At 54.9% G+C, this 18,120-nt stretch overlaps 6 protein-coding genes across 6 annotated transcripts, besides 16 other annotated features; 3 read left to right on the top strand and 3 right to left on the bottom strand.

The window, feature by feature from the left end:
- Positions 1-36: 36 nt before the first annotated feature.
- On the bottom strand, positions 37-825 carry EKO05_0003889 (uncharacterized protein; the record flags this gene model as incomplete). Its single annotated transcript, XM_038945246.1, has 1 exon — positions 37-825. One exon carries the CDS (start codon positions 823-825, stop codon positions 37-39), a length of 789 nt encoding a protein of 262 aa, XP_038800391.1.
- A 135-nt stretch (positions 826-960) lies between these two features.
- Positions 961-990: a tandem repeat.
- A 159-nt stretch (positions 991-1,149) lies between these two features.
- Positions 1,150-1,237: a tandem repeat.
- An 18-nt stretch (positions 1,238-1,255) lies between these two features.
- Positions 1,256-1,298: a tandem repeat.
- A 3-nt stretch (positions 1,299-1,301) lies between these two features.
- EKO05_0003888 (uncharacterized protein) lies at positions 1,302-1,936 on the top strand (the record flags this gene model as incomplete). Its single annotated transcript, XM_038938233.2, has 2 exons — positions 1,302-1,479; positions 1,590-1,936. The coding sequence occupies 2 exons, from the start codon at positions 1,302-1,304 to the stop codon at positions 1,934-1,936; spliced, it is 525 nt and encodes a 174-aa protein (XP_038800392.2).
- A 428-nt stretch (positions 1,937-2,364) lies between these two features.
- Positions 2,365-2,440: a tandem repeat.
- A 1,864-nt stretch (positions 2,441-4,304) lies between these two features.
- On the bottom strand, positions 4,305-5,990 carry EKO05_0003887 (uncharacterized protein; the record flags this gene model as incomplete). The annotated part of the gene is made up of 1 exon (XM_038945247.1): positions 4,305-5,990. One exon carries the CDS (start codon positions 5,988-5,990, stop codon positions 4,305-4,307), a length of 1,686 nt encoding a protein of 561 aa, XP_038800393.1.
- Positions 5,991-8,860: 2,870 nt separating this feature from the next.
- Positions 8,861-10,705, top strand: EKO05_0003886 (Nitrogen permease regulator 2; the record flags this gene model as incomplete). The annotated part of the gene is made up of 3 exons (XM_038938286.1): positions 8,861-8,915; positions 8,964-9,488; positions 9,537-10,705. The coding sequence occupies 3 exons, from the start codon at positions 8,861-8,863 to the stop codon at positions 10,703-10,705; spliced, it is 1,749 nt and encodes a 582-aa protein (XP_038800394.1).
- Positions 10,276-10,328: a tandem repeat.
- Positions 10,706-11,167: 462 nt separating the features above from the next.
- Positions 11,168-11,212: a tandem repeat.
- Positions 11,213-11,469: 257 nt separating this feature from the next.
- Positions 11,470-11,538: a tandem repeat.
- A 215-nt stretch (positions 11,539-11,753) lies between these two features.
- Positions 11,754-11,810: a tandem repeat.
- A 151-nt stretch (positions 11,811-11,961) lies between these two features.
- On the top strand, positions 11,962-13,931 carry EKO05_0003885 (uncharacterized protein; the record flags this gene model as incomplete). Its single annotated transcript, XM_038938546.2, has 2 exons — positions 11,962-12,504; positions 13,041-13,931. The coding sequence occupies 2 exons, from the start codon at positions 11,962-11,964 to the stop codon at positions 13,929-13,931; spliced, it is 1,434 nt and encodes a 477-aa protein (XP_038800395.2).
- Positions 12,182-12,253: a tandem repeat.
- Positions 13,887-13,928: a tandem repeat.
- Positions 13,929-13,941: a tandem repeat.
- Positions 13,942-14,669: 728 nt separating this feature from the next.
- Positions 14,670-14,731: a tandem repeat.
- Positions 14,732-15,162: 431 nt separating this feature from the next.
- EKO05_0003884 (uncharacterized protein) lies at positions 15,163-16,641 on the bottom strand (the record flags this gene model as incomplete). The annotated part of the gene is made up of 2 exons (XM_059636259.1): positions 15,163-15,866; positions 16,182-16,641. The coding sequence occupies 2 exons, from the start codon at positions 16,639-16,641 to the stop codon at positions 15,163-15,165; spliced, it is 1,164 nt and encodes a 387-aa protein (XP_059492242.1).
- A 677-nt stretch (positions 16,642-17,318) lies between these two features.
- Positions 17,319-17,394: a tandem repeat.
- A 154-nt stretch (positions 17,395-17,548) lies between these two features.
- Positions 17,549-17,579: a tandem repeat.
- A 188-nt stretch (positions 17,580-17,767) lies between these two features.
- Positions 17,768-17,937: a tandem repeat.
- A 12-nt stretch (positions 17,938-17,949) lies between these two features.
- Positions 17,950-18,003: a tandem repeat.
- Between the last annotated feature and the right edge of the window lie 117 nt (positions 18,004-18,120).

Raw genomic sequence — 18,120 nt, 5'->3', positions numbered from 1 at the left:
GTCACGTTGCATTGCGAGATAGAACGAATGATACCCCTACAGCCTTGCCGGCATCCTCATGGCGCCGTCTAGCCTCAGCACAGTCCCGTTCAACATCTCGTTCCCGACCGCCTCGACGACCAAGCGCGCAAACTCTCCAGGCAACCCTGCGCGCTTGGGGAACTCCATGGTGGTCTCCAGACTCTTCCTGACCTTTGGGCTCATCCTCTTGGTCATGGCGCTATCGAACATGCTCGGTGCGATGGTTACAGCGCGGATGCCGTACCTGCTCAGGTCTCTCGCCAGCGGGAGCGTGAGGCTGGCGACGGCGCCTTTACTGGCCGCATACGCCACCTGGCCCATCTGGCCGTCGAAGGCGGCCGACGAGGCAATCATGACGATGACGCCCCGCTCGCCGTCGGCGCCATCTGGCGTGTTGACCGTCATGTGCGGCAGCGCTTGGCGGATCAGATCCAGGGTGCCGCGCAGGTTGATGTTGAGCACAAAGTCGATGCTCTCGATGCTCAGCGGCTCGTTCTTCTTATCGATGATCAGGCCCGGCAGACCAACGCCGGCGCCTGCGATGACGCCTCCCATGGGCGCGTTGGTCTCTTTGATCCAGGCTACGGTGCCGGTGATGGCGTCGGCGATGGCCGAGGTGGACGTCACGTCTGTCTCGAAGAATCTGGCACGCGCACCCAGCTCCGAGACGATGTTGGCGCCGCTGTCGCCGTTGAGGTCGAGCAGCGAGACGTAGGCGCCGAGCGAGTGCAGGGCGCGGGCGGTTGCCAGGCCGAGGCCAGAGACGCCGCCGCTGATGATGAAGGTGCGGTTGTGGGTCTTCATGTTCGAACTGTGTGCAAGCTTGCGTGGTGGAGGCGAAGGGCAAGGGCGAGTGCTCGTGCTGGATTGGCAGTATCAAAGCAACATGCAGCTTCTTGTGTATCGATGTAGAATCGTCATCTGTTGTTGTGTGAGGTCAGAAGAAGAAGAAGAAGAAGAAGAAGAAGAGTTACCTTGTGCATGTGTAAACGGTAAACCCCAGCATCAGCCCTCGGCCTCGGCCCACGTTCCCCATCGGCGTTCCTCCCCAACCCTCCGACAAGCGCGCCATCCCTGTCACTGCCGCCATCCATCTCGCGAGTCGAACCACATGGCACACACGACCGAGCTCCGCAGCATCACCGCACCGCACCGCCGCATCGCACCGCCGCACCGCCGCATCGCAACCACCACACTCGCTGCCCCGCCACCCACCACGCCCAGCGGGCACTCTCCTCGCCCTCCATCGCAGTGCCTGCCCCGCCCTCGCCCTCGCCAACATGAACACCCCGGGCGCCTCGATGCCGCCCGCGGCTGGCCCAGGCAACGCCGACAACTACATCATCGGACACAACACGCGGCCGGCAAACCCCACGCCGCTGTCGGCACCGCAGGAGCAGCAGGTGCGCGATCTGTACTACAAGAATGTGCGCGCGAAATGCGCGCCGGAGATCGAAGGTACACGACCTCCCCCCAACCCGCTACCCACCTGCCCGTCTCCAGATGGTCAATCCACGTGTCGAGCCATGGGAGTGGGGCTGGCAGTCAAGACTAATTCCATCATCCAGCCTTCGCACAATGCGCCCTCGGCCGCACCCTCACCATGATCTACGCATGCCGCGCGCCCCGCCTCACCATGAACGCCTGCATGCTGCAGTACCAGAACCAGGACGAGCTGGACAAGGCGCGCAGCGAGTGGTTCGCCCTGGCCGAGGAGCGCAAGCGCGCTCGCCTCGAGCATAAGCGCAAACTGGCCGACGCCAAGGACAAGCACAAGGAGTGGTGGAATCTCGATGATTCGGGGAGGCTGCAGGGGAAGACGGTGGAGAAGGGTGGGGATGGTGTGATTAGGAGGGAGGAGAACAAGGTTGATGCGTCTGGGGTGAGGAGAGGGGGTGTCTGGGGCGGGACGTAGCATGATCGTGGACAAGGACAAGAGCGTGCAGAGAAGCTGGACTGGGCGGGACGTAACATGATCGTGGAGAGAAGCTGGATTGGGCGGGCACGAAACGCCATCAGCCACTACCTAGACGACACAGTCCGTGTTCTCGCTGTACGGATGTTGGGAACAGGACGTCTGAACTCCAAGCTCAGTGGAGCCGAGGGAGAGGATTGCATTGGATGGCGTTACAGGAACTACGCAGGATATTTGCATACATGTATAGATACCGAAAGACTTGTACCATGTACGAACAAGGCAACCCAATCCAAACCTACCCAAGAAATCCATAATCACTCACGCGCCTCTAATTCTACCCTCTCCCCTTCTATACGTCAACGGCCTGTTCTGTTTATGCGCAAGGACATACCACTGCCACCTACACTAACACAGCACGCCACAGTATACCATACCATACCATACCATACCATACCATACCATACCATACCATACCATACCATACCATATCATACCATACCAACATTAAAGACGATCCGTTCAGCCGCCCTAATCGTCAGCAGCGGTATGAAATTCGGTACATGTTATTTTCCTCTTGTGCTCTGGGCTCTAGCTCTTATCGGTTCTGGTGTGTGTGTGTGTGTCATGTACGCACCAACTCAACTCTCGAACGTTGATTCTTAAAATTAGACCATGTACGCACGCAGGCGGGCAGGTAAGCAGCTACCTTTGTGTAGTTGTTACGATTTATCCTACTTAGCTCTAGCTGACTAGTTGGAACCTCTAACTCTCACGTCCTCGGACGCCCCAGGACCAAAGAAGAAGCGCACCAGAAGATGATAGCAACCTTCTACAAAGTTAACCCATACTTGAACATGAAGATCGCAAAAGATAGCCAACGACCTAATGCCAGAAGCCAAAAGAGCGAGCTACAACCTGCTAACGGAGATCCTATAGAACTTCAGCCCCAGCCCAACCGAAGAAAACTGGCTCTCCTTTGGCTTAGCCACCTGCCACAACCCAACCGAAGAAAGCACACTCGTCCAACTGTACCAACTCCTCACGCATAGCGACGGCTCCGCTTCCTACGGCATCCACACCCGCCACAATCACCCAGTTTTGGACCACGCACAAAGCAGGGACCCTGATCGGGCTCATGGACACCAAAACACCGAAGCCCTTCCGTTCCAGACCGCCACTGCTGGAAAACTTCCTATCCGCGCCTCCCTCTGCCCCCCACCCTTCGGTGTGGGATCCGAAGCAGTTCCTCAAGATTGGGGATCCGATCGACTACTCGCCTGTTCCGTCGGTTAGTATCGACTATGAATTTGTGAACCGTCGCTCGTTTGGGGATACGTGCACGTTGATGGAGATCTACATCGCGGTATTGAAGGTCGCGGACCCGCTTGATCGCCATCGCGTGTGTGACCGGCGAGCTGATTCAATTCGCGAGTCGGCACCATCGGAAGGAGGAGCGGTTGCGGTTGTTGATGGGAATTCTTGATTCTTTGGGGCCGATGACAGTGTTGAAACCGGGGGCAAAATTTGGAGGTCAGACGCGGGTGGAAATGCTGCGGAGTTGCCGTCATTGTTGTCGATGCTTTTGGCTGTTCTTCACAGAATCTCTTGGTTGGTGGACAGGTTGGCTGTTTCAGCTGCTGATCAGAATTTGGTGTTTTAAGACATCATACTGCTTCCTAGGCGAAGATCGATTGAATCACGGGATTGGGCATGGGTTTTGAGACGCAGTTCAATGGTTCATTTGACCTTCCTTCCAGACAGGTCACACGACGGGTCACTTGCTAGCAAAGTGCGCTGTTTAGGGTTACACATGTCGAAGACTTGGATTTTATGGATTCTTGAACAAACGTTTCTTCTACCTGATACCAGTGTCATCAAGTATCCACTCAACCCGACGAGGAAAACACAGCAAAGCTTTGAGTATCGAAACAAATCTTGTGCTTTTGGTACTGTTGCAGTCACATACTATATGTTTTTGCATGAACTGTACATCAACTGAACAGCAGTCGTTTCCTTTTACTCCTAAACTCAGCGTAAACAGCTACTTTTAGCACAAAACGAATACGTACATGGGCTAAGGAGTGAGACGTCATGGCTGCCTTGAGATTGTTAAATCTCGCTCGACATCGTGTTAGTTATACTAGTACCTTCGCTATTGATAAGCTGTTGTTAGCTAGTTAGGAGTCTGCGCTGCCTATAACGGATATCCAAACAAACAAACCAGAACGACAGGTGAGAACAAATAGTCTACCAGGCAAAGACAAAACAGCAACTGGTCAAGATATCAAGAGCGGACGCCCAGTGACGACAGCAAGATTAGTATGGGGCAAACAATAGAGCTACTGGAGGGTTGAAGACCTACTCATCACCCATCAGGCACTTCGTAGCCCACTCGTGCAGCTCCGCAAGCATAAGCACAAGGCTCAATTTCGCCCCATGACTCCAGCCGGTTCCACGACTTCACCATGTCCCAAACCAGACAGAGCGATATTCGCATAGCCCAACCACTGTTTCCTTCCTCAATTGGTCTGAAGCTGATGCCTTTGCCGTACATTCGCCACTTCTTGCGGTTGCCAAGAACTGGTAGTGCTTTCGGGTGGTCTTTTGAGCGATGTCGTGCGAAGCCCAAGGGTACTTCCGTGGCAGTTCCTTCTACAGACAGTTCGTCCCAAGCGCGGTTTGCCGGTATTCCAACGAGAGTTACACTGGTTAGAAAGAGCTTGCGTGCTAGGACCCAGATCTTGCATTCGTGATCTCGTATGCCTTTCGTAGATAGAGGGGTGTCATAGTAATGGTAGTCAACACTTTCGAGCGGACGGGAGTAACAAGGTGGTGGTTTTGAACCCTGCTCATGGCATGGTCTTGCTTTGCTCATGGGTATATGCGAGATCTGGAGTGGACCCCAATGAAAGTCGCTAATCAATATGTCCAGGTCTAAGAATCCGGTGCCGAGAGGACTAGATTGAGGCAGGAGGCTTCGTGCCATGACTGCAACACGGCACAGCTGTGTGGGCTCTTTCCGACAGTTCAGAACGTCTACCGCCAATTCGTCGTCTGCTTTTTCATAGTCGACTCGGATGAATTTGCTCCAGCGGTACAGGGGCAAGATTGAGAATATTCGATCCCGAGGTACAGAGCACTTCGTGGCTCGAAACGTGTGCAGGAGTTGCGCAAAGTCATCCCCAAGGCTCCTAGAGGCATCTCGATTTGAGAAGACGTTTCCAAGGAAGTTGAATAAGCTGAGGGGATGAGGGTAGGGTGCAAACGCGATCACCCGATATAGCATCCGATAGACGTCTCGGAGGTCAATATTCTTCTGATGCTTAAGCACTAGAATAGCTGACTGTGCCAAGTATAATTCTTGGGTAATCCAAGCACGACTCCAGTACTCATTAAGAAAAAACTCGTTCTTGAAGTCGTGTGCTACATGTTCGTTTGAGAACAAAGAGTAATCAAGAAGAAACATACAGTTCCAAAATTGAATTGGGTCATCAAATGGCAGATGGCGGCGCCTGGAGAATTTCAAAATCGAAGACAACTGTCCGGAATGAATAATGGATAGTTGGCTCAATATGGGCATTGTGCCCAACCAGACGTAAACCGTGTTTGCTTGTGAGAAGATTTTTCCCATTTGAGCAACCTGGTGATCACGCTCCAAATTGTTCTTCTGATCAATGCAAAGGGCATCGATCCACAGCAATCGGGTCTGTGTCGTTGGTTTTGGTAAATCCGACGATCTTACAGAAGACTTTGGATAATTAAATTTGTCTGCCGAAAAGTGCATCATTCTCAAAGACGATTCCTCGCGTTTGAGACGCTCCACATCGAGGAAGTCAAATAGATTCCATCGAACACTGAAGGGCTGGCCATTGACAAGAATTTTCGCTTCCGGAAGTGGATCACCCCATCTGTACGAGAGGCAGTCGTAGGAGGCTTCGATTGTGTGATGTGATATGGTACATTGGATATGTCCTTCCCGCGACAAGGAGGGCAGAATCTCGATTAAGCGGATAGATGATTTGTTGTGATCCAGCGGGCTATGTTGGAACATGTCGACTAGCTTGCGTCTGAACGAGTTGTATTCTGCTAAGGCGTTGCCTTGGTCGAGTGAATTGTAATCCAGTAGCGAGTTGGATGGAAACTCAAGAGCTAACAGAAAACTGATCTGGGCTATTGACTGGTCATGGGACCCACAAGCTGAAAGTAGAACGAGCAATAGTGTATTGAGAACATAGTCAAGTGTGTGAACAAGGCAGAAGGCAACCTTGCAAGACTGAAGCTGAGGGCGTAAGTAAGCACAACCCCACTTGCCACGTGATAGGTCAGCAGTCACTGGCAGAAAATGTGGTGGTAATCACGAATATACACGATATGATATATTCTTTACAATACTAGGTAATGAGCGCTATACTTTCCAAAATTGATACAGTTCCTCATTAAAGAATTAGGGAACTCACTCGCCCCATCTGTGATTACCTCCCTCAGTAAATCAAGCCAACACGATCAGTGTTGAGGGGAGCAGTAAGCATAATCGAGCGACAATCTGGGTCCCTTGGATCTAATAGTAGATATGCCGCATTGCAGCAAATAATAGCATGAAACGGACAATACACTCTCCAACCTTCGCACAATGCGTTTAGATAGACATGTCCCAAACGCCTCTGATTGCTGCTTCTTGATTCTTCGTGTCCGCAGATCTGCAATATCAGTGCCTAATATCTTGCCAGATATTGGCACAGTTCGAGAGCTGTTCAGATGATTTCGATCTCCTCCATGGGCTCACTTTCATTGAATACGCTGTACTGTTCCGTGGCGTATCTTTGTTGCCTTTCCTTGTCTTTCGATTCGAGAAGTTCGATGTGAACGTCATAATTTTCCTGCACCTGTTGGGTCATCTCTTGGTCGCTTGGCTCGAGAGCTACCCTGAGATTGGTGCGAAAGGTACACTCCTCTCCTTCGGAAAAGGTTCTTGCCCGCATGAACGCGCTCCGAAACAAGACCGAACTTAGAAACCCTGGGAAGGTAGTCGTCATTTTCTGCATGTTTGAATGCTCGCTTGATCAAGAAACATGTGAAAAGCTGCTGCTGGAATGGATCTGAATCAGAATAGAGTTCATAGTTTTTCAAAGGAGTCTCTCGAACGTATTCGGTTTGGTCGTTAGTATACGCAGTATCGCTCTTGAAAAGCTCACATGCAAGACGCTCGAAGGTAGCAGTTGCGGTATCGGGGTGTTCTGGAACAGGACTCAAGGCCCACCTGTTGTAGTGCACGGTTCCATCGTGGGTGGTGCATATCGGCACTACCTGACAGACTTGGTCCAACTCCGCATCTTCACGGAAACAGGGTGTGGCAGTTGGTTGCGTAGAGAAGATAGTTGTCCGAGTTGCTGGTGGAGTTTGAATAATCTCAGCAATGCATCTTTTCGTTCCGCGCCTCCGATACAGAGCTTGGCTGACTGTGTCTCAAACACAGACCCAGGACCATGATGGTGCCCTTTCATCATCCCCACAGGCTTGCCGTACCTGCCACGTTATATAGGCCTTTTTCTGCCGTGTGACACAAGATTATGCGGGATTGGAACGCTTTGTAAGCGTCTGCAGTAAGCAGAGCAGTGGCGCAGTTACCTCAGCTGTAACTAGCGTCGCGTATGGCTGCGTATCAATGTCAGTTGTTAAGACCAGACGAATGTCGCGCGAGATCGAAGTAGCATCAAGGTCTAAAAGCCCACACGGCCTGTAATTACCATAGCTTCTTTTACAGAAGTCGTGTCTTTTGAGAAATTGTTGTAGCCAAGCAGCAATCAGCTTGATGCCTGCATCAGATCCCGTTTTCAGCGACCATCGGAAGCGGGAAGGTTCGAGCGACACTTGAGCGGGTACGACCAGAAGATTTGCCGAGTTCCTTTCCGGCAGGTTGTTGGCGTACTTGGCGGTTTTCGGATATCAATGGACTATGACATCTGCCAAAGAACCCAAGGGTTTGACGATTTCCAAGGATTGCTGCCATAGACGGCCAAGGACCAATCATAGCGGTCCAGGTTTCTACCCACCAGGATCCTTCGAAGCTCACGGCTTGGAGAGATCCACAATTGGGTTTCTTCTACATTTACAGAGTTTGAGCATTTGCCTCGGTCGAGCGAACCAACGAAAAGTGAACAGAGGTGGCATCCGTTGTCCGCTGAGCCACGAAGACCGTTTATGCTAGCTTGATGTTCCAAAGGCTCTCGGCTCGCCCAATAGATCTCGAGGTCGTTCAAGGGGGTCTGCGTTCCGTGTCATCAGCTAGCATTTCTAGGTCAGAGGTCGAGAAGCATTTGTCAATATGTATGTTGTGGTGTTTGCAGAAGGCTTGGTGATCGTCTCCTTTCCACGGCTTGGGAGGTGTATAGACAGTCGCAGCTGTCCGGCAAAGAGCGAATAGTTGGTGTGGAATGACTGCCAGATCGGCGTCCATGGTCGTAAAGGGGTTCTGAAAAAGGGTCTCTGGAAAAGGGATTCTGGAAAAGGGATTCTGAAGTAACCCTGGAACTCACAAGATGTGAAAATAGCGGCGGGGTGGGAAGTTCTATAGGAGCGAGGCTCAGCGCTTCTCACTGGTTTGTTCATCAAGCCTTGTGCAGCATGCAGGCAGGTGGCACCTCAGCCATGTCCCCACCAAGGTGGTAGGTGCGAGACACTGTATGTGCGCAGTGTGGAGCATCGTTGGTTGGATGATTGCAGTCTCTTTCTAGGCCTTGAAAATGAGCAATCTCGTCAGATGTACTATGTACTTCGTACTTCGTAAGCGACGAGATGACGATCCGCACGGACGCAACACCAGCGAAGCTCAAGCTCCCCACTCCCCGCGATGCGATTCTTTGATCCTCACCCCCAACATGTAGTTCTAAGCAAACAACACCTTTGAGGTGTCAAACCGATTCAATGCCTACGCGCGCAATCAAGGCTATCTTTTATACGCGCTTTCACCACGAAAAAGGTGCGCGAAAAAGGTGAAGACGAACACATTGTAGTTGACATCCCATAGGCTCACGCGTCCTCCACCAAGTCCCGGCGGGCGCAGTAACGCCCTCGTCTTCGCCCTCAGCTCTTCCCGCACCCCTCTTTCCCTTCTCTTCCATCACACAATACCTCATTCCCACCCAGCAGTTCTGCGACCGCCTGATTACCTGCTGCGCCAACCACCACCGCATCATTGGCTACCCAGTCTGCATAAAGGAGGAGAAGAAGTACGAGAGAAACGAGTTCATCTTCAACTTCGCCATTGTGATTGGAGAGAATGAAGTTGATTGGGCGTGCTACGGTCAGGTGGTGCGAAAGCTGGGCAGACTGCTGAGAGGGTTAGAAGAGCAGGGCGGATTTCTGAGCAAGGAAGAGGAGGGCGTCTGGGATGATGAGAACGTAGGGCTAGGAATAGGTGGAGGCGGCATGGACGACAGCATGGGTGCGACTGGATTTGGAATGGGCAGCGGCAGCGGCAGCAAGGTGTATGCGCTATGCGAGATGGTGCTTGAGGATCTCAACAACTATGCTGAATGCATGATACCAATTGGTGGGTGTTTTTGGAACAGTCGACTGATGCTTGCACTGACACCGACAGACGACTCGAATACGATCAATTTGAAGCTGTTCCCTACAAGACAACCTCCGCCGCCCGTTCAAGCACACCAGGTCCCTCTCCTCACCATGTCGCTCGCTGGTCTGCAGTCGCCCATCTCTTCAGACCTTACCTTGAATCGCATTCTGCCATACATCAATGGTGTTCATTCGATAGCGCGCATTGCTCAGCTGGCCGACACAGACTTGTCGTTGACGCGCAGAGCCGTCCAACACCTGGTCTACTATGGATGTCTCGTGCTTTTGGACATTTTTCGCTTCGGTGCCATCTATGCACCAACTGCAGAGATTGGCGGATTTATCGTAGATGATGATGTCAAGGAGGAGTGCGTGCGCTATGTTCGGACACCGCGGCTGAGGATGGGCTCGGCAGCCAGCAAGAGTACAGTTGTGAGGGAGGAGTCGGGGAGGAGTCGCGACGAACGAAGCTCCATCTCTTCTTCGGCATCACAGCAGAGCGATGCCGCCAGTTCGACAATCCACGTCTCCGACTTCGATGCCGAGGAGAACAAGGACGAAGAAGATGACGAGTGGCACGTGGATCACGAAACGATCATCACTCTGTACACCTCGTTGCGGCAAGGTCTTACGCTGAAAAGCTGGGTGTTGGATAACGTCGACCTGCTCAGTGGGATAGACATTCGCCGCTTCATAACCTTTGGCATCATCAAAGGCTTCCTCTACCGCGTGCACAAGTACGCATACGCAACATCAACAGCATTGCCTCCCGCACCAGCAGCCAGCCTCCAGCATTCAGCTGTTCACTCAGCATCCAACTTGAGAGACTCGGACACGACCACAATCCGTGGCAACTCCCGCCACCCTTCCCTCTCCAACCTGCACTCCCATGCACAGCATCCTTCGTTCTCCCTACACCGCCCATCTGTAGCGTCAACGACCAGTCTGAATCCACACCTGGCGAACGTTCATCAGCACCAGCAACCGCCGAGCATCTCACGAAACCAGGATCTGAGAGACATGAACGAGCTGGTCAGTGAGAGGGAGAGGGAGAGCGGGCTGCATCTGGTCAGGTTTCTGGACGGTATGCATTGCTTTGATGAGATTTGTAGTGAGCTCTCGCTACCGGAGAAGGTGGTGGAAAGAAAGATTAGAGGCTCAGGCGAGGATCTGGGAGTCATCATACACCGGTGATGTTCATCACCATTGTAACACCGCGCGCTACGCGCACCTCAATCTGATCGTCGTACAGTGAGTGGACCACGTTTTGAATGCGGTGAAATGGTGAAGCAACCACGGGCCGTAAAGCCTCACTCTGTGTCATCGAGTGAATGCAGTGGGGTCGCCACGACCGCCTGACCTCCCCATCTACGCCGAACAAGCGTCACCCTTGTCGACACCACTGCCCAGCCCAAATACAGCGGTCCGTGCCTGTGTCGTCTGCGCGATGCGATGCACGTCATTCGCGCAACGTCTGGACGTCCTGACACGCACGTGGACTGCATCTGCGGACAGCGCCCCGAACCCTGTGGGGGGAAGGTTGGGACGGTGGACGCTCAACAGCAGACCTGGAGAAGTGGACACGGTACAAAAGCAAACAAGGAGCGCTTGATAGACATGTAGCCATCCAAGAATTGTGTTCAAACAATCACTCTCACCATCCACCAACCAGCCCACCCAAACCCAACCAACCCAAACAACATGCTCACCCTCCTCGGCGCCGCAACACTGACCCTGATCGCCGGCCTGAAGCTCACCGCGCTCGGCCTGGCAGTCAAGTGGATGGCGCGATATTGAGGCTCTGAGCACCTCCCTCCACCAGCGTGCAAGTCAGTCCACGCACCCATGCAGAGCGACATGGCACCGAGTTCGGCAGGCCTCGGGAGACAGCGCGCACCACACGGCGCACACAGCACGAGGCGGCGAACGTGACCAGCAGCCAGCCAGCCCACCCCGGCAGCAAAAGCAAGCAAAGGCAAGCACAAGCACGGCCAGCACAAGCACGGCCAGCACAAGCACGGCCAAGCTCGAACCCCACGCCCGCATCCGAGCCGTCATGCCCGTCATACGGCCATGTCGTATCCCACGTCTCAAAATCTCCGAATCCAATATTGTGGATAGTATCGACGGTAGTGTTCGGTGTCTTGTGCGCGGAGTTTGGTCCGGACACTGATGGAGCGGGATCGAGATTTCCTCGTGCACGGTGAAGTCGAAGTGAAGCGTGGAACGTCTATGCTCATCACTGCCTGCTGCTGCCGGTGCTGCTGGTGCTGCGGCTGCGGCTGCTGCGGCTCTGCTGGAATAACCTAGCGTACCGTACCTATTGCGACGGAGCGATGATTGCGGAATCGCCCCGCAGCGCTGCGAGCGGCCGAGGTGGGCAGAGCCAACCACGAGCTACCCCGCAACAGCAGCGGTGCGGGCGGTGCATGGCCATCCAGTCAGGAGAAATGGGCGTGCAGCACCTCGCGCTCGCGCCCGCGCCCTCTGAAGCCGGTCACGAGATATGGCGTGCAGCAGCAAGCACCCTCGAGCACGAATGTAGACTTACTTGGACATGTCAAGAATCCCCAAACACCGCGTCTCCGCTCGAGCAACACCCCAGCGACGAATTGACCATCCACCCCGCACCTGCGCACTCCTCCCTCCGCACCCTCACCATGCCCAACACCACAGCCCCAGCCCCAGCCCCAGCCACAGCCACAGCACCAGCCACAGCCACAGCCACAGACCCAGCCACAGACCCATTCCTCACGCTCCCCATCCTCCCCCTCTCGCGCGCGCTGCACCCAGCCACAAAGCCGCAGTTCTTAGCCGACCTGCGCGCCGCCCTGCTCAACGTCGGGTTTCTGTACCTCTGCGAGACAGGGCTGCCGGAGGCGCTGGTGCGGGATGTCGTGGCCGAGTGTCGAGGCTTCTTTGAGGAGCTGCCGAGGCGGGAGAAGGAAGCGATTGAGATGAAGAACGAGAAGAGTTTTCTCGGTTGGAGTCGTGTGAGTTTTGCATTTCTTTTTTTTTTTTTTTTCTCTTCTTTTTTCTTTCTTTTTCTCTTCTTTTTTCTTTCTTTTTCTTGTTCTTCTTTCCCCTTGCGCTTTCGCTTTCGCTTGCCGTGTGGTTGGCTTTGGCGTCTTGAGAGCGGGCACAAAGAGGACGTGAGAGGGCGGGATAGGGTGGTGTGATGTGATGTATTGTCATCTGGGACGAACCGTCTATGATCTATCGGTACTCGTTCAGTCGCGTGCTATGTGCTATGCTATGCTGTGCCGTGTATAGGCAGCGACGAAAAGAGAAGGAGGGGAAAAAAAAAAGCGCCAGAAGGGAGACGCTGGCAGGGACAAAGCTACAGACCAAAAGAAAGAAACGATGCAAAAGAAGCGAATACAGCCGTTTTGTGCTAAACGCCAGTGAACAATAACCGAGCATCTTCCAACGTGCATCTGCCAAACAGAAAGTCGTGTAGGATCGCCATGACGTCTTCCTTTTCTTTTGCTCGGAACAATCATCAGACGGTTGCTGACGGTACGTGAAGCTCGACAACGAAACCACGGCATTCAACACGGATCACCGCGAGCAGCTGGATCTCTCGACACCACATGCGGTCCCAGGGCCTGAGGCGCCCCTGTACCACAACCTTCTCGCACCGAACCAATGGCCGTCGCCAGAGTATCTACCTGGGTTTCGTCCAGCGTTCGAAGAGTACATGCAACGCATGGCTGGCATCTCGACTCTCTTCACCTCGTTGATCGCCGAAGCGATTGGCCTGCCCGCCGATGCGTTCACTCGGTTCTTCGACGAGCAGCAGCAGCACAAGCTGAAGATTGTCAAGTACCCTGAAGTCGACGTGCCGGATCTGGCAGCGGGTGCGAGCGAAATGGACAAGAAGAAGTGGGAGATCAAGCGACAGGGTGTCGGCCCACACAAGGACAGCATGCTCACCAGCTACTTGCTCCAAGCAAGCAACCAGCCAGGTCTGCAGGCGCAGAACGCCAAAGGACAGTGGATTGACTGCAAGCCCATGGACGGCACGCTTGTCGTTGCGATTGGCCAGGGCATGGAGGCTCTTACAAACGGTGTCTGCGCGTCGACGACGCATCGCGTGCTCAGTCCGCGGAAGGGTGAGGGCGCGCGATACTCCGTCCCGTTCTTCCAGGGGGTAAGCTACGACGCAGAGTTTGAAGCCATGGATGTCCCTGCGTCTGTGTTGAGGTTGCGCGACGAGGCACGCAAGGCCAGAAAGGACGATGTCGAGTTCACCTTTGTCAAAGGACAATGGGCGCATCTAGGAGAGGCCACGCTCATGAACAGGGTGAAGAGCCATCCGGATGTGGGCGAGCGGTGGTATCCAGAGTTGCTGCAGCAGATCCGCACACGACAAGCTGCAGCAGCAGCAGAGGCGGCGGCGGCGGCGGCGGCAGCGTAGATGCAACTGCCGAAGGGCATCCAGCAAGAAGGAAGAAATTCGATCGCACTTTCTCCCCCGCTTTTCAAATCCTCAAACGAGAGACTATCGAATCTACGCGCGTGCATGTGCATCATCGCGCGCACGATGCGGTGAGCTGAGGTAGACCTGCAGGTTGCAGAGTACGACGAGGTCGGACCGCTGTGGTTTCCCATGCGCGATTGGCTGCAGCGGGTGCCGGGTCCAGGTCGTCGGCTCTGCAGGCTGCCCGCCTGAAGAACGCTAGTGCCGCTCTGGGATGGCGTCACTCGCTTGGCGCAGCCATTTTTCTGCTGGCCCCGGCGCTGTCGGCGACCGAGACTTCTGAACCTTGCGATGGTCGATGGCAGCCGAGCACCGTCGGCCGAGAAGCACCATGGCTAGGGCGCGGGAAGACGTATTTGATATTGACGTTGTTTCATGACCCCTATCGACTACTGTAACCGTAGTAGAGCAGCGTGCCTTACAACTGCACAACTGTAGCGCGTTCCACTTGGCTCGTGGTGCCGGTGTCGAGCATCTCGGCTTTGTATCCGTTTTGGGAGTCGATCTCGGAGTAAATGGAGGTGGACAACGTCTGTAACCATGTCTCCACGCAAGGCTCCATTCTCAGATGACAAAGCATGACAGTCCACCTCTGGAGCATCATGTTGCAAGGGCTGATAGGCCCTAATTCTGCCACCTGTATCCTAGGCACCGCAGGCGAATCCCCCTTCCGCGTCCTGCTTCCCGCTTCCTGCTACCTGCTTCCTGCTTCCTGCTTCCTGCTTCCTGCTTCCTGCGCTGCTTGTTGCGATCCTTCCTCGAATGTTTTCCGTGCGCCGCGTTTCACTTGGATCAATGCCGTGCGGGGACGATCCCGAAGATTTGCTCAAACGTTTCTAGACATGCCACCTCCATCCGATTGGACACGCCAACAGAGCTGATACAATTCGTCGTCACCAAGAGTCTTGACAAGGTTGCCTTGACCGGCTTGTCCAACCGTGGAGACCAGAGTCCTCGGCGACACCTTTGCGATCGACCCGTTCATTATCGCTGACCGGGCTCGTTATGCGCGTGCCGACGCCGTGATGGAAGTGTCCGACATGCTCCTAGTCGATTCAAGACCCTGGTCTACGCGAGGGTGGGGGTCGAGACCGTGCATGCGTCCAGCTTCGGCATCCCTGCTACCAGGATCTGGCCGCGGAGACCCACGTTTTGCTTCCACGCTTGCTCAGTGCTCGACTTTCATGTTAGGCTGCATGTACATCATGTGTTGGCCATGCTCGCCCATCATCTGTGACTGTGACTGAGGGTGTGAGTGAGGAGCATGAGCCATCATGGACATGTCGCCAGGATGGCTGACTTGCGGCACGTAACCCTGGTGGGCGTACGAGGGGTACGGTGCCGAAGTCTGTTGTTGCGCGTGCGGGTGAGGATGTTGAGGTTGCGGTGGTGCTTGGTGGTTCATGGGAACACTCATGTGTCGCTGGTACTCCGAAGGGTGCGGCGAAGGGTGGGAGGTCGGTGTGCCGTAGCCGGTCATCTGCATGGGCTGAGAAGAGACCAGCGATGCATTCTCCAACGGGTAAGACATGGCTCGCGCGTTGCTCTCCATGACGTAGGGGCTAGGGTAGGGCTCGACAGCGTGAACCGAAGGGTGGTCTGCCATGGACACGGCGTGGTGCTGCGGATGCGAGGACGGGTGAGGGCTCCAGCGCACTGAGTCGTGGTGTGGCGTGGACACCTCCATTGGTGGCGGCGCCTCAACGTGCGGTGAAGAAACGTGATGAGCGTACGAATGTTGTGTCTGCCAGTGTCCAGCTTGCGAGGCAGATGTCGCCATCTCGGGCACGGAGTGGCTGCTCCTTGCCGTCCCTGTGGAGGACCTGCGCGGCTGGCTGAGCATCTGAATGCGATCACTGGGCGAGGGAGCGCCTGCTATCCGTCTAGTCAGCCTTGATGCACCTCTCATCACACGTGTCTCACGAGAACGGTAGAGCGGTGTTGTGTGGGCAGGTGGAAAAAGGGAAAGCGGCAGATGTTGCACATACTGCACACACTGCACACACTGCACAGCGCTCCAAGGGGAAACCAGGTCAGGGCAAGCGACGTCGACGACAGGTGCAAGGGGTGGATGCAGCACCCAACGGGCGCGGCCCGAGGGAGCCAAAAGCAAGCAAGTGAAGGCGCCTGACTCAACAGGGAACATTTGATCTGTGCTCTGGAAACAAAAAGAAATCCATCACGTACCTGTGTTGTGTTCTGGCACGCCGAGTGTGGAAGGGGCATGTCCCATGCGTGCACGGAGCATGGCGTTTTCTTGCTCCAGCTCCTCGTTGCGGCGCATGAGATCAATCATCTTGGACGAGGAGCTGCTCTCGAGCTGGGAAGTGAGGTCGCGAACCTGGCGTTCGAGGGTGTCGATGTGGTCCTTGGTCCTCTGGCGAATGGCTCGCTGTGCTTCGCGGTCGTTGGCTCGCTTCCGTTCCAGCTGGGCGGCGGTGAGGGTGGTGACGCTGCGGGTTCCTGCTCTTGAGGGGCGCTTCTTGCCGCCGGACATGTTCTTCCTCGACTCGGACTCGGACGAGTGGCCATCGTACGAGGGCACTTTCTTGAGGCTGTCCATGATGTGGGGAGGGGTGTAGTTGGAGGTACTCATGAAGTCGCTCCGGTAGGCGATGGGATCACGGTAATGGAGTACTGAAGTCATCGAGGATCCGCGAGGGGCGGTGAGTGTATTGGACAGAGTCAACGTTGCTGTGTCAGCGTGGCCCAAAGCAGAAGCAGAGGCGGTCCAAGCGCGACACGGTCAGGTTATCGGTGGTCGGTGGTTGGGGGTGAAGTGATGACGGCCGTTCCTGGAATCCCCAAGATCAGGGTATTGGCGAGGGTTAATGTAAGTGTGCGGCAGGGCGCACAGGTGATCCACGGGCGTGGGCGGTGGGTGGAGCGTCGTGATGCGAATGCGACCAGTCCAGTACGTCAAGGACAGCGGAGATTACAAGTTGGGACGGGAAAGCTAGAAGGATGAAATGAAGTGTCAGAAAGGAGCGAGGACATGGCTGGCAGGAGCCTATAACCCGCTGGGTGCTATCAGAGCTGGTGAATAGCGTCTGCTCGCGTCTCCTACCCTGGCGCTACCCTTGGTGCCATGCTGGAGCGATGCTGAAGCGGCATCCTGGTGCTCTATCCTGGTGCTCCGCTAGTGCTTGCGCTGCATCCCGGCACTCTGCTGTGGCCACACGCACACGTGGGTTTCTGGGGAATCGTTTCACCTGGGCCACTAGGGGGGACACGGTGAACTTTGGTGCCTGACAAGCGCTGATCACGCAAGCTGGATGCGTCTGCGCTCAAGGCCTTTTGCGCGACTCGATGCATCATGATCCTGATGCAGGATGCAGGACGCACGATGCAGGACGCACGATGCACGATGCAGGATGCACGATGCACGATGCACGATGCAGGCTAGGTGGCAGTGCGGTGGGTGGCAGACGCCTGGGGACCGACCTTCACCCTGCGTCCGACGAGTCGACGACAGCAGGCAATCACTGTTCTGGAAAGACACCAGAGCCCTCTAGCTCCACCCATTCAGCCCACTACACGGTACGGTGCTAAAAGTGGCCGTGGCCGTGGCCGTGGCCGTGGCCGATGCTCCTGCGTGACACTAGTCTCTCGGGCGACTTTACCTGGGTGCGCGGAACCGTGGAAGACGGCCGTCTCCACTAAGAAGGCTTGCGACGACAGCGTCAGAGCACGAGGGTCAAGGAAAAGGCATCCGCCAGGTGGCATCCGCCAGGTAGCATCCCACCCGTCACGAACACTGGTAGTCCGTGGTTTAGTTAGTAGTCGGTAGTCGGTAGTCAGTAGTCAGTAGTCAGTAGTCAGTAAGTAGCCAGTCAGTCGTCAGTCAGTAGCCAGTTAGTACTCAGTCAGTAAACTCAGTAGCCAGTCCAGTCAGTACTCAGTCAGTCAGTAGAGTCAGTAGCCAGTCCAGTCAGTAGTCAGTCAATAAGTAGCCGTCAGTAGCCAGTCAGTAAGTAGCCGTCAGTAGTCAGTCAGTAAGTAGCCAGTCTGGTTCGCCGCACCCGCAACACACCTACTGCTGCGGCAACGCGGAGAATGCACAGTGCACCACTGCACATGATGGAGCACAAGTGGACCGTTCTGTGACGTCTCGCGGCGTGCCATG

This window comes from Ascochyta rabiei, chromosome 5 (assembly GCF_004011695.2).
Source record: "Ascochyta rabiei chromosome 5, complete sequence".
Classification (NCBI taxonomy): domain Eukaryota; kingdom Fungi; phylum Ascomycota; class Dothideomycetes; order Pleosporales; family Didymellaceae; genus Ascochyta; species Ascochyta rabiei.
Note: the sequence above shows the minus strand (reverse complement) of the source record. Positions and strands in the feature narration are given on the sequence as shown.